This window comes from Chaetodon auriga, chromosome 18 (genome assembly GCF_051107435.1).
Source record: "Chaetodon auriga isolate fChaAug3 chromosome 18, fChaAug3.hap1, whole genome shotgun sequence".
Classification (NCBI taxonomy): domain Eukaryota; kingdom Metazoa; phylum Chordata; class Actinopteri; order Chaetodontiformes; family Chaetodontidae; genus Chaetodon; species Chaetodon auriga.
In genome coordinates this window covers 482,132-498,293 of record NC_135091.1, presented here as the reverse complement: position 1 = coordinate 498,293, position 16,162 = coordinate 482,132, and the positions used below count along the sequence as shown (strand labels likewise).

Sequence of the window (16,162 nt, the reverse complement as noted above, 5' to 3'; positions counted from 1 at the left end):
CATGTTTGACTCTTTGTGTTAATTGTTCGATTTGTTTGAGACGTTCTTCACACATGGAAGGATTATATTATATTATATTATATTATATTATATTATATTATATTATATATTGTTCTTTGTCAATGATGTGGATTTTCCTCAATAAAAGCAAATGAATGTAATTACCGGCAGGCAAAAATCAGCTAATAAAAGTTGGTTGTTGTGATTTTGCTGTTGTGTCCAGGTGCATGATGCTGGTCTACAACACAAACCTGAGGAGTCTGCAGCGCTTCTGAGTCTCATGGAACAACACAGAAAAACAAAGGTGACGCTGCGTTTTAAATAAGTTATTCTACAGCTGTGGATTTTATATTTTACCTGTCAGGGAAAACAGAGACAGCGTTCCGTTTCTCTTTCAATTCATTCAAAGAAGAATAGAAGAGAGTTTAACAGCAGCTCAGCTCATCATGCATCACTGTATGAACAACAAACTCAACAAACTGATAAAACATTTATATTTATTTGCATTTAAATCTTTTATTTTCTTTCAAGAAAATTCAAATTTTCCTCATAATTAGTTCCAAATTATATAATTTTCCTCAGGAAAATGTTTATAATAATAACAATAAAGAAATTAAGAACTTTAAAAGGAAACGACGGACGGCTTCTTGTGGACGGAACTGCTGTTTACAGCATCACAACATATTTAGCATTATCGTCATTCTGTACATCTCTTCGTTCAGCACGTCACTTCATTTCTGCAGATCTCACTCAGTCCAGAAGGTGACGTCAGTCCGCTTTAAAGCTGCTGCGAGCTCCCGTCGAACCACAGAAGAAGAAGGACCACCACTTCCGTGTGGTTTGTTTTGGTTTGTTGTCTTGACGGCAGCAGTTAGCCTCCGTTAGCTTCAGGTAACATGTCAGCTACAGAAGACGACACCGAGCTGAGGGATCTGCTGATCCAAAACCTGGAGAACAACGGAGTCCTCAACAAGCTCAAGGTCCGGAACAGCGGTTTAACCCTCAGAACTTATCCGTTCAACGCGCCCGCCGGCTCCGAATGCTTGGCTAGGCTAGGCTAACATTAGCAAAACAGTTGGCTCCTAACAGCTGTCGTAAAGTTACAGTAACATACGAACATTCACTTTAGTGGTGTTCGTTTCAGGTTTTTGTTCTAACCTTTCTGCCGTTAATGATTTTTAACGGAACGTGAAACTACACGAACGTCTGTCGATATCCAGCCGTGAGCGTTAGCTAGCAGAGCTAACCAGGCTAATGCTGTAGTTCTCAGGTTCACTGCTGTTTATCATCGGTGGGAAGTAACCAATGACACTTTTATTATAGATCAAACTGACCAGCAGTAAATAAAATCATTAAAAAGAGTCTCATCTGTGCCAGCCGCAACCTTAACGTGATGAATTCGGTGACAGGATATAGTTAAATACAATACACACATTAACGTGTGCTAACTGAGCATAAACACATAACGTGCAGCAGACATGTTTGATATTGATCTGCCTACGTGCAGTCAGAGATATTTAGAGCTGAGCTGAGACACTGATGTTGACACTGATACTGTCACGTGATGGATGCACTCAGCTGATCTAACATGAAGAATGAGGTTTTTCACAATCAAAGCGTTTAAAACAAAGCAGACAGAAGTGTGTCCTCCTCCAGGAAGAAGTGCGCGGAGGACACGCTGTACGACTGTCGGTGATGGTGAAACTCCTGGCAGATATTAGATGATGGTGGTGTGTTTGAGGCCATTTTGTTTGCTGTTATTTACTGTTTTGACTGCGTGTCGTTGAAGTACGTTGAACTGCTGATAGGAGCTGAGTGAGTGTGCTCGTCATCATCACCTGTCTCCACCTGTCTAACTCCTGCAGGCAGAAATGAGGGCTGCAGTCTTCCTGGCGATGGAGGAGCAGGACAAGCTGGAGGTGACGGTCAACATTCACTTCACGTTCTGGTCGCTGCTGTTTCACTGAAGCTCGTGTTAACCTGGTTCGTCTGTTTCCTCAGAACAAAACTCCTCTGGTCAATGAAAACCTGAAGAAATGTCTCAACACTAAAGACGGTCAGTTGTCTTTATTCTCCTTCATGTTTTTGGGCCTCATCTTTGTTCAGTTTCCTGCTTTAAAGAGAGACTTTTTGCTGATGTTCCATTTCTGTGTATTAATCTCACCTGATTCATCTTCATCTGACTCTTCTTTGTGAATAAAGAGTCACGTGGACTCACTGAGCGCTGCTGTCCTCATGCTGTGGTCCAGTTATCGTTGTGCTGAGCTCAGACGTGTCTGTGAGGACAGGAGCTTGTTGTAGTTCAGGGATGTCTCCACAGGGTGGAGCTGTGGTGCCTTCAAACCAGCAGTGTGACTGTGAGCCTGAAGGGCCAGACTGCTGTCTTCTCTCCTGTTTGCGTCAGCGTTAAAGATCCTGAAGGCTCTCTGAGTTGTCATGTAGAAGCACAGCCTGTAGACCTGCACACAGCAGTCGTTTCTCCTGTGAGATCAAAGAAGGAAAAACAGAAACTCAGCATGAGAACAGTGACACAACAAAAACATGTGAACAGAAACAGCACAACAATATATGATATGATCAAGGATTGACGCTTGTTTGTTTTTGTTAATGTAGAAATATAATAGTAGAAGCTCTGTGTCCTGTGCCGCTTTTGTCTCCCTGCAGGACGCCTGGTGGCCGGTCTGATCCTGGACTTCCTGCAGGTCTTTAACCTGGACTTCACCCAGGCCGTGTTCCAGCCCGAAATCAACTCGGTGAGTGCCAGTGATGCGACCGCAGTGCGGCTCAGTGTCACCTCTGTGGTCTGTGGGTGTCACACGTACATCACACGCTGTCATAATATTCATCCTGTTTCCTGTTTCCTGGTTTCTGTTGTGTCATAGAAGCACAGACAGACTCACAAACATGTTTCCTTTTTCTCTTCGTCTTCATTCTTCTGGACACGGAGGAGCTCAGAGACAGTCAGTGATTGATTCTGAAAGGACGGATCACATCGATCGACACTCCTGCGTGTCAGGGGTCGCCCACGTTTCCCTAAAATAATATCACGATACTTCAGGATTTTTTTCAGATCACGATGTTAAAACTATGAAGCGCAGCTTGTTGCAGATTGGGAGACGCTGAGCTGAGCTGATGAAGTTTGTCTCCTTGGTTTGGGCCTCATGTTAGTGTTGAGATGTCCTCAGTTCAGCTGCCTCTGCTGGAGGTGGTGACATTTGTTTGTTCTTCTCGTTCCTCTCACATCTTTGTTGTACGTCTAATTTTCTGTCAAACCACATGATCCGACACCTCCACCGTGGATGCCGTAGATATGTGACTTTAGCGTTCAGCCATGTTTGTTGTTGCTGTGTGTGACTGCAGGACCAGGTTGAATATTTCCATTCAGTCTGATGCCGTTATTGTGAATTATGGGACTGACACTCCGACTGCACACTCGTGCATTTTTCCTGTTATTAACACTTTTGCTGTGCAGCTTTTAGATTCATGTAATTTCACTTGATTTCTGTGAAAATCAGCCTGTCACTGTTCCTTTTCACGTTTCACTTCTTTCAGCATCAACACAGGGATGCAAAGCACAAACATGTCGGTCCTGGTCATCAGCGCTGAAAGTGCACAGTTGTCCTTCCATATTTCTCCGTTCGTTGTTTCCTGTTCTGGTGTTTGTTCTTCTTCACTCGTCTGTCTGGATTTGTTTTGTGTTTGCAGCTGAACGGTCTGGACAGTCGGGACCTGGTCTGCAGAGAACTGGGTCTGTCAGAGTCCGAGGTGAACAGGAACTCTCCTCTGCTGCTGGAGCTCGTCAGGAGGGGACGACACAAGGACAAACTGACTGTCTCCACCGAGGTGAGACGTCTGCTGAGACAGAAAGATTACGTTTTTCACCGCTGACGATCGACCAATCAGCTGTCAGAGCTGCAGTTCCTGTAACATCCACCTGATGCTGCTGCTGAACACGACAGTCACTCACGTTCAGGACTTCAGCTAAACAAAAAGATCATTGGTGTCAGAGTACTTTTACTCTAACGCAGGAGTACATTTTGTTGATAATACTAACTGAATTTCCTCAAATAAAAGCCGGTAGTCAAATAAAAGCCGCGTCTCTTCTAATGGCCCAAATAATGGTCGGCTCCCAAATACAGGCCTGGAGGAAATGACGAGGGTTAACTTCAGGAGTTTGGTCTAAACTGTGATGTCAAAATGTACGTTTGTGACGTTCAACACGTCGTTGTTCTGGATTCTTCTTCCAAAGTATTTTTCTGTTTCTGAACAGGGAGACAGAAGTGGAAACATCGCCAAGGTGAGCTGTGTGTGTGTGTGTGTGTGTGTGTGTGTGTGTGTGTGTGTGTGTGTGTGTGTGTGTGTGTGTGTGTGTGTGTGTGTGTGTCTGTGTGTGTCTGTGCCTGCGTGCCTGCGTGCGTGTGTGTGGGGTGAACCGGGTCTCGGTCTCGGTCTCGGTCTCTCGGTTGTTGTGATCTGGGTCATCAGTGGAGGTCTGACAGTAGACATGGAGGCGGTGCAGCTCTGGTTTTCCTGTTGATCTCAGTGTGTCCTAATTTCTACTGCTGAGCTCAGACTCACTGTAATACTACTACTACTACTACTACAACAACTACTGCTGTCAGTACAACGACTGCTGCTGTTGCTGTGATCCCTCTGCTGCACCGACGGCTCTGCATTAACATTAATATTCATTATTATTCCCCAAATATTCTCTGTGCAGACACTCTGATACTGTCACTTCTGCTGTTACTAATTCTGCTGTTACTAATAGTACCACTGGTATTTATACTACTACTACTACTACTACTGGAACTGAAAAACTGAGTTCTGCTGAATTGTGCTTTTCAATGAAATGATTGAACGTCATTTCTTACATATGGAAGGAAATCAGGGTCATGCACATCTGGGGCTGAGTTTGGGATCTGTGGAAACATCTTGTGCAGGAATATTTTCCCACGCTGGGGTCAAAGTTCGCATTTGTAACTCGCAGCTCGTATACTTCGGGGTCACATACACTGATAGGACATTTGTGTGTTCGCTTCTCAGACTTTGTGAAACCTCGATGATCAAAATGTTCAACAGTGTTTTTCACGCCTGCAGGCTGAGAAATGATTTGTGAACAAAGTTTCACAAACTCAAAGTGTTCGTGACCCTGATTTGATTCCATGCTTCCAATCCCAGACTGAGGCTGAGCTCAGGCTGTTCTCACTGAACACACCAACATCTGGACTCAGTGATAACGTCACATTATGATTTCTTATTTCCGTGTCCGTGTCCGCGTCCGCGTCGTCCTCAGCATGCGTCCGTTGTCGTCAGTAGATGTTTGTGGTTTGCTGTGACGCAGAAGCTTCAGCCGCTGCTGGTTTGAACATGGAGACGATGTTTGTGAACAACACGACAAACAGGAAGTTCTTCTCTTCTTTACGTGGAGTCAAACTGTGTGAAAGAGGGAACCTGAGGACAGGGACAGGACAGACAACAGGGTTCACACGAGCTGAAGCAGATGTGGACGTGCAGGACGTCCAGCTGAGGACACAAATGGACAGACAGGATAAACAGCTCAACAGGTTTTTGTTAAAGACGTGGATGTCAAAGGTCACTCAGATTGAGTTCAAGGCCAAGGACAGGCCGGGCTCTGAAGAGCTGCAAAGGAGACGAGAGACGTCTCTGATGTGGACGTTTAAAGTGATAAGACCATATCAGTCCAGGACGTTTTCACATGAACCGTCTCGTGTCTTCTTGTCTCGTAGGAACCGTCTCAGAAACAGATCGCACACGCTCACAAGAAGTTCGACTTTTACGACAAGGTGACTCTCCAGAACCTGCGTGTGACCTCATCCGTCTGTGGCCAATCACAGCCTGCGTTGCTGACGTTGATGGTTGTTGTTTCTTCCCCTGCAGGACGGGAACGGCTCGGTCGTCAAAGAGGATCTGAAGAGCATTTTCACAGACCTGTTTCCCAGTTTGAACAAGTGGGTGAACGACACTGACAGACTGTTCAGGTCTGGTTTCTCCAGGCCGCTCAGAGCTGATCTCTGGTCAGCTGTTGTGCTCTGATTATCAGGTATTAAAGGACAGAAATGAGTTGATGTTATTTAAAATGTGAGTCTGCGTTTGACCTGCAGGAACATGCTGGAGACGTTCATCACTGACGAGCTCAGAGCTGCAGACAAGACCTTCTCCAAAAGTACGATTCTAAAACTGAGAGCGCGTTGAGTTCAGTCACATGTGGACAAAAGTATGTGGACGGCTGAGCGGCGAGGCCTGTGTTCAGTCCTCCACAGAGCTGCTTTGTTTCATGTTGAACCAGCAAAGAGACGAACTGTCCGAAATGGACACAAGTTTGTCCGAGGGCGTCCGCATACTTTTGGCCATCTGATCAAACTTCTGTCGACATGCGGCTGCCGTTCAGATGAACGTTTGTTGTTGTTTATTGTTTTCTGTCTGCTGTCGTTTTCACAGCGATCGACTTCCAGGTGTTTCTGGGATTTTACAAGCGTCTCTTCACCGAGTGCAGACGTGTGGTGAGACCAGATCTCTTCTGTTAGTCACTTCACATGCAGCCATTTAGAGGAGGATCAGACAATCAATCAATCAATCAATCAATCAATGTTTGATTGAGCTAGGCTAACAGTTTGACTGCTTCCTCAGTCGTCAGTGGAACTCTGGTCTTGGACATGGATCAGCTGTCTTTATCGTCCTTTAAACATTTAGTTTGGAAGAAAACATGTTGATGAGTTTTATTCCAAATCCAGTGATATTGATCATATTGATTGGAAGTAGATCACAGCCGTCCGTTCACCACTTTGGTCCAGACTGAAACATCTCAGTGAAAATAGCTAATGTTGCATGCTAACATGCTGAGCTGAGATCGTGAACATGAAACCCTGTAAACATCAGCGTGTTAGCGGGCTGGTGTTAGCAGTTAGCCTGGGCTAATGAACGTTAACGACAGCCGTCCTCTCTGTTCAGGTCGTTCAGGACTCAGACGGGAGTCAGCCTCAGAGTCGCTCTCCCGAGGACAGAATCTGCTCTCCACCTGTCAGTAAGGTAGGTTTGCTTTCACCTGAGCTCTGAGTGTCAGCTGTGTGTTCAAACTGTGACGTCTGCTCAGGCTTAAATCACCTGGTTTGGACTCGGCGGCCGACGTGTGATGGTTTCAGACCGAACTGAGGCTGAATGAATGAACTAATGTTCTACTAGTTTCATATACGTGTTGAGCTCAAAATCACAAAGAAAAACCAAAAACAGCATCAGTAACTGACCTCAGAACTAAAACAGAAACTTACTGAACGTTGTTGTTTATCGTTAGAGTAGATTTTATGTCAGAACGCTTGGATTCGACACCATCAGAGTGTACAGGTGTGACCAATGAGGTGGAGGCTGAGCGTCAGGTGATATGAGTGTCAGGAAGCTGATAGTGTTCCTGTCCTGTCGATCACAGATCCCCAGATTTAAAGGCCAGAGTCTGAGAGGACAGACGGCAGCAAAGGTAACCAGGTGACGAGCAGACGCGAGGTCATGTGACCAGCTTCATGCTAACACTCTCTGTCATAGTGAACAGCACCTCTGCTTACTAACACCTCCAACGTCACTGACGCTTCTGGTCTGGAATCAGATTCACAGGTCTCTTCCTTTGGGTTCGATCTGATTGGTTGTTATTTTCAGGTGCAGGTGGCCTGTTGGGGGTTACTTAAGTCCACATTAAGACGTAAATCAATGACGCTTTATTTAAGATAAGATAAGGTCCAAGAGAAGGAGCAGCAGACTGAGTGTTTAAATAGATGAATAAAGGCTGCGAACATCCTGATCTGAGGTCAGTTTAGAGACAGGACAGATCAGGACTTTCAGCTGCTGTCATGGCCTGAATGAAGCTGTTGGTTTTGACTGTTTGACCGTCAGAGGACGTTAGAGGAGACGCAGTAGGTGGACAGACGAGAAGACTGGGACTGTGAAGTGTGACACACACGACGGCTGTCAATCAATCACTGCTGACACGAGGATCGTTGATCAACCCTCTGACTGACCGGTCGCACTGAAGCTGGTGGAACTGAGGCCAGACAGGAAGTGATGTCATGATTTTGACTGCACTCCTCTCATTGGGCGAGCTCCGCCATGAAAACCAGCCGCCTCGACCTCGTCTGTGGTTTGGCATCTTCTTCAGTTTCACTTTGACTTCCCTGCCGGTCAGAGTGGGAGTGAAAAGCACTCAGTCTGACAGAGCAGACGCGTCTTTTCCTCCTGAACCTGGATCAGTTTTAATCAGCAGAACCGTTTGTGCAGCTGCAGCTCGTCTTCTCGTCTTCTCGTCTTCAGGAATCCTTCGGTGTGGACGTCAGGTCCTGATTGGTTGAATCGAAGCCTCTTTAAATCCTCTCGTTCTGTCGCTTTTGTTGTTTTCTGGATCTTGTTGTCCTCATCAGCCTCACCGGCGCTGACCTGTCCCCAGTGTTTTCCAGCCAATCAGCTCCTTTCCTGCTCTGCTTTGTCATTCACCTCGTTCTCCTCACCTGTGCTTCTCCGCCCACCTCTCCACCTGCACCTCCTCCTCACTTTAGTTTGTCTTGTGGTCCAGTTTCCAGTTCAGTCTTTGTGTGACGTCACATTAATGAGTTTCCGATGTGACGCAGGTGTTCCTCTCTCACCTGCTCAGATCTCCACTGTGATTGGTCCATTTAGTGCTGAAGAAGAGTCAAATGATGAACCAAATGAAGGTGTTCTCTTCAGATTTGATCTAAATTTGGATGAAAACATTTCCGTTTGCACAACCTTCTCTTTTGAAGTAACGTGTTCTAATGAAGCTCTGGTGTGTTCGGCCATGATGGCGTCGACGGCAGTGACTCATTCGTTTCCTGCTGCTTGTGGTTTTCTGTGTCTGGACTCGGTCAGGACTCGGGGAGCGCGGCGTCTCTGGGTAAAGCGGACTTCCAGCAGCAGGCGTCCAACAACAGGACCTCCTCCTCCGGCCTGAAAAGGGAGCGTCCGGACCTGGACCTGGAGGACGATCCCGATGATGGAGACTCGTTCTTTGACGACCCGCTGCCCAAACCGCAGAAGACCTACGGCTGGTGAGCACGCCTGACCTTTGACCTCTGAATCAGTGTGTGTTTATGTGTTTTCATGTTCACACGCAGCAGCATTTAACGCTTGCTGTGATTGGATCACACAAAGGCTGATTTGTACTTCTGCGTGGAGTCGACGCAGAGGCGCCGCCCCTCTACAGTCGCACCAAAGCGCTAAATGTCGGTGGCGTCTCTGCGTTTACTTCCTGTTTCCTCTTGAAACAGTGGTGAGTCACATGAGCGAATCATGTTGCAGTAAGAGCAAACAAATGTGGAAAACAAGTGATAATGAAATTACTGCAACACAGAAAAGAGAGCAGACGTCTGACCGAGCGCTGAACCTGTCGACGCAGGAAGACGTTACATTTCTCTGTCGTCCACTGACGGACAAGGACACTCATTTCCAACCAATCACGGTTTTCTTCAGAGTCGCTGCGACATGTAGTGACATTTGTAAGAACATGTAAACCAGTAGATGTATCGCAGAAGCACAAACCAGTGCCCCCAGTGCCCCCCCACACACAGCTTGAGCTTTAAGTTGACCTTTAGTGAAATCTTCTTCTCCTCTTCCTCTCTGAGAGCCAGTGCTCAGGTTGAGACTCTCATATCTGCGTGGTAAATGAGAAGCTGCAGCTAGCAGCAAGTTAGCTTAGCATAAATGCTAGAAACAGTGGGAACAGCTAGCCACATGAAACAAACCAGAGAGAACATGCTAATCAGTGTGACAGCTGCTGGTCGTCTCTGGACCATTTCCTGTCTCCATGCTGCTGGATGTAGCTTCACACTGTCGAGGCAGGAGGCAGGAGGCAGGAGAGAGGAGGCAGGAGGCAGGAGACAGGAGGCAGGAGGCAGGAGACAGGAGGCAGGAGAGAGGAGGCAGGAGGCAGGAGGCAGGAGACAGGAGGCAGGAGACAGGAGGCAGGAGGCAGGAGGCAGGAGAGAGGAGGCAGGAGACAGGAGACAGGAGGCAGGAGACAGGAGGCAGGAGGCAGGAGAGAGGAGGCAGGAGAGAGGAGGCAGGAGACAGGAGACAGGAGGCAGGAGGCAGGAGAGAGGAGGCAGGAGGCAGGAGACAGGAGGCAGGAGACAGGAGGCAGGAGGCAGGAGAGAGGAGGCAGGAGACAGGAGACAGGAGGCAGGAGACAGGAGGCAGGAGAGAGGAGGCAGGAGAGAGGAGGCAGGAGACAGGAGACAGGAGGCAGGAGAGAGGAGGCAGGAGACAGGAGGCAGGAGAGAGGAGGCAGGAGACAGGAGAGAGGAGGCAGGAGACAGGAGGCAGGAGACAGGAGAGAGGAGGCAGGAGACAGGAGGCAGGAGGCAGGAGAGAGGAGGCAGGAGACAGGAGACAGGAGGCAGGAGAGAGGAGGCAGGAGACAGGAGAGAGGAGGCAGGAGACAGGAGGCAGGAGACAGGAGACAGGAGGCAGGAGAGAGGAGGCAGGAGACAGGAGAGAGGAGGCAGGAGACAGGAGGCAGGAGACAGGAGGCAGGAGACAGGAGAGAGGAGGCAGGAGACAGGAGGCAGGAGACAGGAGAGAGGAGGCAGGAGACAGGAGGCAGGAGTCAGGAGGCAGGAGAGAGGAGGCAGGAGACAGAAGACAGGAGGCAGGAGAGAGGAGGCAGGAGACAGGAGGCAGGAGACAGGAGACAGGAGGCAGGAGAGAGGAGGCAGGAGAGAGGAGGCAGGAGACAGGAGGCAGGAGACAGGAGGCAGGAGAGAGGAGGCAGGAGGCAGGAGAGAGGAGGCAGGAGACAGGAGTCTGTCGGGCCTCAGACGCTCAGAGAGGAAACAGTTTGTTCATGTTCATCAGTGAGTGTTAGAAGAGCTGCTTCATGGAGTCTTCATGATCCAGACGAGCTTCAGATCTTCTCTCTGCTCGTTGTGTCTCTGCTGCTCTGAAATTCTCTGTTTGGACAAAAGGATTCATCAGAACCGACAAACAGTCAGAAAGAGTGAGTATCACAGTGTGCAGCTCGCTCAGCCACAGCACAGAGAAACCACAGCGTCTCAGCAGAGACGCTCTCTGGGTGAGGACGTGGAGGACGTGGAGGACGTGGAGGAGGGTCTTTAAAACCCAGACAGTCGAGATTCATTCTCCACTTTTTGGATCAACTGTCAGAATTCGTCCACTGAAAGAGTTTTTCCACTGACAGGCTCAGATTAAGAGTCTGACAGCATCATGAAACCATCGACCACCAGACGTCATTCACAGAATCAGTCGTTTCATCATCGTCACACACTCGACACGTGTTTGAAACCACGTCTGTAAATGTTTGCCGACGTGAACAAACTGCCAAAGTCTGAGTTTCACAATAAAGGTCAAAGTCTGCCTTCACATTAACATACTTTTATTGTGAAGTACATACAGGAAGTGATTATTATCAGGTAACATCAGCTCACAGCAGAAGCGTCGGTGTCGCTGCGTCTCTTTCTCGTCCTGTATGTCCATCTGAGCTCGTCTTACCTGTCCAGGTGTCACTTCCTCACCCTGCTTTGATCTTAGAGTCCTCACACTGGCATGTCTGTCTTTTCATGTTCCTATTCTGTCTTAAATGTCCTGGTATCTCTGTTGTAATTCCTTTTGTCTCTTTATGTCCTCTCCTGACTTCCTGCGTCCCCATCTCGTCCTCCCTGTCCTTCTGCCTTTACCTGTCCTCACCTATCCCCCCTGCCTTCCTTCGTCCTGTACGTCCCCCTCCTCATCCTGCAGTGTTGTCCCTCTGAAGGAGGACTGTCTCTCTGGGCCGGTCGTGTCCCCCATGAGACGAGGCAAAAGCCTCAGCGAGTGAGTGTGCACGGCGTCCATGTCCGCCTGAGATCAGCGACAGAGTGATGAGACCGTTGGTGTGTTTGTCCTCGTTCACACAGAGACACCTGAAACACTAAAAACATGAACCAATGAGTGACGAGGTCCAGGAGACACCAGAAGCTTTCTGTCCACTTTGAGACAAATCGTGTCTCTCTGTCTGAACGGTCCTGAGGCGACGTCCACATGAGACCTCTGTTCTAACATTCAGCCAAAAAACCAGTGAGAGACCTGAAAACTCAAGTTTTCTGTCCAACTCAGAATATTCATGGTGACTGAGTGATGTCCTGCAGCGTGGACGAAGTATTCACATCCTTTACTGCAGTAAAAGTACTGATACCACACTGAAAATTCTGCACTGCAAGTAAACGTCCTGCAGGGCTCATGTGAGCGTCGCCTGACCAACCAACCACAGAAGAAGACGTTTGAGTGTTTGTGTGGTGACTGCTGTTGATTTCCCAGCATGCATCAGTGTGACTGTGGAGGAAGTAGCGGGAGGTTAACGGATCCACGTTTTCGCTGCTTTTTCTGATTTGTTGAGCTGCTGTGTGATGTCATCAGTGAATGTGTGATGTCATCAGGAGGCTGATCCTGGACCTGCTCTGCTGACTCTGATTAAACGTGTTTGACACTCAGAGAGCGACGGAGGGAGACAAGTGTCCTTTCAGCGTGTCCACGGACACCGAGACGACTGTGAGAATCTCAAACTGGGTCAGTGAGAGCGAACTGAGAGTCAGTGAAGCAGCTTCAGACAGCTCAGAGGAACCGACCGAGACCCGAACCCTGAGCGAGTCTGAGCCGGATCACATCTTCTGCATGAGTGTGCACGCTCTCTGAGGACACTGTGTGCTGGACTCCTGTCTCTGTGAGGACCAGTGAGGACAGGACTCATCACTCTCCTTTTTTCTTCTGTTTCCTCCTCCTCCTCCTCCTCCTCCTCCTCTTCTCCCTTCCTTTCTCTCTCTGTCTCTGTCTCTCTGGTCTCAGTTTGTCTGTCCTGGCTGCTGACTCAGAGGGCGAGCAAGACGATCCTCCCTCTGAACACAGTCAGACCTCTGAGCTCAGGTGAGCTGCAGGTGTACCTGTCTCTCTCTGTCTGTCTGTCTCTCCTTGGTCTTCGAGTCTTTGTAATGATTACACTAAGCCTAAAGGAGATTGTAGGTGAAAGGTGAAATGGACAGGTATGTGCAGGTGTAACAACAGGAAGTCGGTTATTTTAGCGTTGGCTGCTGATTTGCCGGCTCACTGGCACAGTCGGCAGGTGGCGCTGCAGCAGTGACACACAGCTGACGGAGGTCGAGGTCGATCACACTCGTTTTTCTGAGTCACTGTTCAGTCGATCTGAACAAACACACATGAGCTTAGCTGCTAACGTTAGCGGCCAACAGCTGATTGAGCAGACTCTTAATGGAGATGCTTTGACTCGGTGTGATCTCACGGGGGGCTCAAGTTTTGGTGCTCAGTGTAACTCACTGCTTTCATGGCAGTGTTCTACTTTCTGTCCATTTCCCTCAAAGCATTCTGGGAACTGTAGTGCATAACAGAGTATTGTTGTCCCCCTGATATGCTGCACCTCCGTCAGTCCTGTCTGATCGTCAGCTGTGTCCTGAACCTCAGCTGACTGTCTTCTGTTTGGATCCCAGGAAGGTGGAGACGTCCAGGACCAGAGAGAGTCCTGCAGGGTCCCCGTCTGAGACCCAGAGGCCAGCAGCAGCAGCAGCAGCAGGAGGAGGAGGAGGAGGAAACTTGTCAGAGCAGAGCCACAGCAGGAACGGTCAGTGCAACCAACACTAATGTTGTTCCAAACATCACATCCAGAACCCTTTGTAGCGCGCCCAGAGGCTGCAGAGCTCATTACAACCACAGCCTGAACAGGACAAACAGGACACCTGAGACGGACTGTTTGTCCTCAGGGTGGACTCATTAAAATCTCCTTCAGAGAGCAGATTTCATGTCTGTGTTGTGGAGGTCTGGTTCTCTGAAGCAGGGCGGGATGTTCATCAGGTAATTCTTCTTCCTGCAGGAGCGTCAAACTCCAGAGAGCGAGGCGTCCGAGACCTGAAAGCCCCGAGCGACAAGACCGGGTCTCTGCACTTAGGTAGGACTCTGCACATCCACCGGGACCTGTTGGGTCTCTGCATTTCACATGGTCCAGTATTTGGGCTGAGTGATTTGGTGCTGACCAGCCTGTCAGTACTTTGAGAAGTACTACAAACTGGTACTGACCGTGAGCAGGTAGAGTGACCTCACCTGCGTCAGGTATGCCTCCCGACAGAGGGAGCGATTCACTCATCGACTTCATTCCTTCTGTCAGTCACAAACGTTGAAATGATTTTCGATGTGTTCGGTCTGAGTCGAGGTGTATCGGCGTGTTCCCACCAAACGCGATGTCGCAAGATTGCGCGACAAGATTACATACAAAGTCAATGCAAAGACGCGATTTGAAGCATCATTGCGCCGGGCGATTTACTGGACGTGATCTCACGGCGTGATGGACGCGTTGGCCGCGAAAATCGCTCCCATCGCGTCATCGCTTGAGTTGAAGTAATTGAACTTTTGCGGCGAATTCACGTGAAGACACACCGCGACAGCCTATCAGCGTTGAGATCGCCATCGCCATCGACGTGCTGACATACGGACGTCCTGGTGTTCCCTCGCCGCACAAACCAAACCGCTCTAAACAATGGAGGAACAGCTAATTGTTGCCGTCACCGCTCACCCAGAGCTGTGTGACAGTTCCTGTCCCCTCTACAGGGTCAGGAACAAGACAGACCAGGCCTGGGTGAGCGTGAGCGAGGTGTATGGACTATGGTGGTTAGCGATGGTGGTTATCTCAGCCATGGTCGACGAGAGAATGAAATGGCGGAAGAAATGTTGTTGTTTGGGCGGGCTCGTCGCGCAAGGCGTTTTTTGCATATTGGACCAGCATCAAAACTGGAGCGTGTAGCGCGACGCGATTTCATTTGACTCGCTTTCATCACGTTTGGTGGGAACACGGCGTAAAGGCTGACTGATGACTGAAGACTTTAAAATGTAAAGTGGTTTAAATTTGTCAAACTCTGTTTCACAGATGACGATGTTGAATATGACGACGACTTCAACAGGTAAGACGGACGCCTTGAACTCAGCCTCAAAGTATTTTTACTTCATTTATGTCAGTTCTGTCTCACTCAGCGTTTCGTTTTCTGTCCTTACCGATTTAATATTTGCCCAAAGCTTCGATCACAGATCAATGGGATCACTGGACGGAGAGCCGGAGGATCCAAAACATATGCAGCTAGCGTAGCTCATTACCTGTGTGCACACACAGAGTACATGCACAGAGGCATGGTGTACATGTACACACACAGAGTACATGCACAGAGGCATGGTGTACATGTACACACACAACCTCTCACACACACATTAAACTGGGATCAGAAAGGCTTTAAATCAAAGTGAGTTGAACAGTGAATTAAAAACTCTTCTTCTCGTTAGCCGTTAGCTTGAGGACTTGCTAACTTAACGAACGGCTCACATGATGATCAGAAACTTTCCTGAACAGAGGCAACACTGGCTAGCATGTTAGCCGTTAGCATGTGAGAGCAGGAGCCCTGTTAAAAACAGGATGGTCCGAAACTTTAAGAAACCTTAAGAAACTGTCCGAAACTTTCCGTTTTTGTGGAAAGTTTGGACGTTCAGTTCAGTTTTCACTCCCTCAGAAAGCAGTTTGAGGGTTTCGACATTGAACAAACGTCTGTGTGGACAGAACGACGTGGATTGTGTCATTGAAGTCGTTGCTCTTCGCCGTTGACCTGCTGTCTGAGAGGCTCTGAGGCGGTGGACTGCGCCGGTGGACTGGACCTGCAGGTTTCTGGTCTGGACTGAAGACTCGGTCGAACACACTGAACGTTGCTTTAATGCTCTTTGATCCTGCTGTTTGTTCCAGCCATCGCTCCGATCTCTCCAAGAGCGAGCTCAGCATCGGCGAGGAGATCGAGGAGGTTTCCATCGAGGGACCCGACAACAGCGACAAGGTGATCAGACGTCCGAGTCATGTGATCGTCACCTGAGCGTACCGTGTCTTTAAATCCTGAACTGAACCCACCTGCTGGTCTTTGTTCTCTTCTGCAGTTCGACGAAACCACTCAGGACCTGAGCGTCTCTCAGCTCAGCCAGAGCCACGGAGCCGACTACATGGAGGACGTGGCCTGACCTTCCCATCATGCACCTCTCTGTCTCGTCAATATTTAAGTCTGTACAGTTTGATTGAGGAAATAAATTGATTTGTGTTGTTTGGCTGCTGACAGACTGT

At 48.6% G+C, this 16,162-nt stretch overlaps 1 protein-coding gene across 9 annotated transcripts; it reads left to right on the top strand.

Moving 5' to 3' along the window:
* The first annotated feature begins 62 nt into the window (after positions 1–62).
* cep43 (centrosomal protein 43) lies at positions 63–16,156 on the top strand. 9 transcript variants are annotated; one of them, XM_076755868.1, is made up of 20 exons: positions 63–304; positions 1,866–1,919; positions 2,002–2,056; positions 2,665–2,753; positions 3,706–3,843; positions 4,271–4,297; positions 5,751–5,807; positions 5,902–5,972; positions 6,126–6,187; positions 6,463–6,524; positions 6,973–7,050; positions 7,445–7,492; positions 8,890–9,068; positions 11,773–11,847; positions 12,856–12,933; positions 13,512–13,642; positions 13,892–13,966; positions 14,939–14,972; positions 15,797–15,884; positions 15,982–16,156. In XM_076755868.1, the coding sequence occupies exons 1-20, from the start codon at positions 281–283 to the stop codon at positions 16,060–16,062; spliced, it is 1,506 nt and encodes a 501-aa protein (XP_076611983.1). In that variant the 5' UTR covers positions 63–280; the 3' UTR covers positions 16,063–16,156. The 9 variants fall into 9 exon arrangements, with proteins under 9 accessions (XP_076611983.1, XP_076611986.1, XP_076611980.1 ...); XM_076755865.1 differs by lacking the exon at positions 63–304 and adding an exon at positions 806–980; XM_076755866.1 differs by lacking the exons at positions 63–304; positions 4,271–4,297 and adding an exon at positions 806–980.
* The last annotated feature ends 6 nt before the right edge of the window (positions 16,157–16,162 follow it).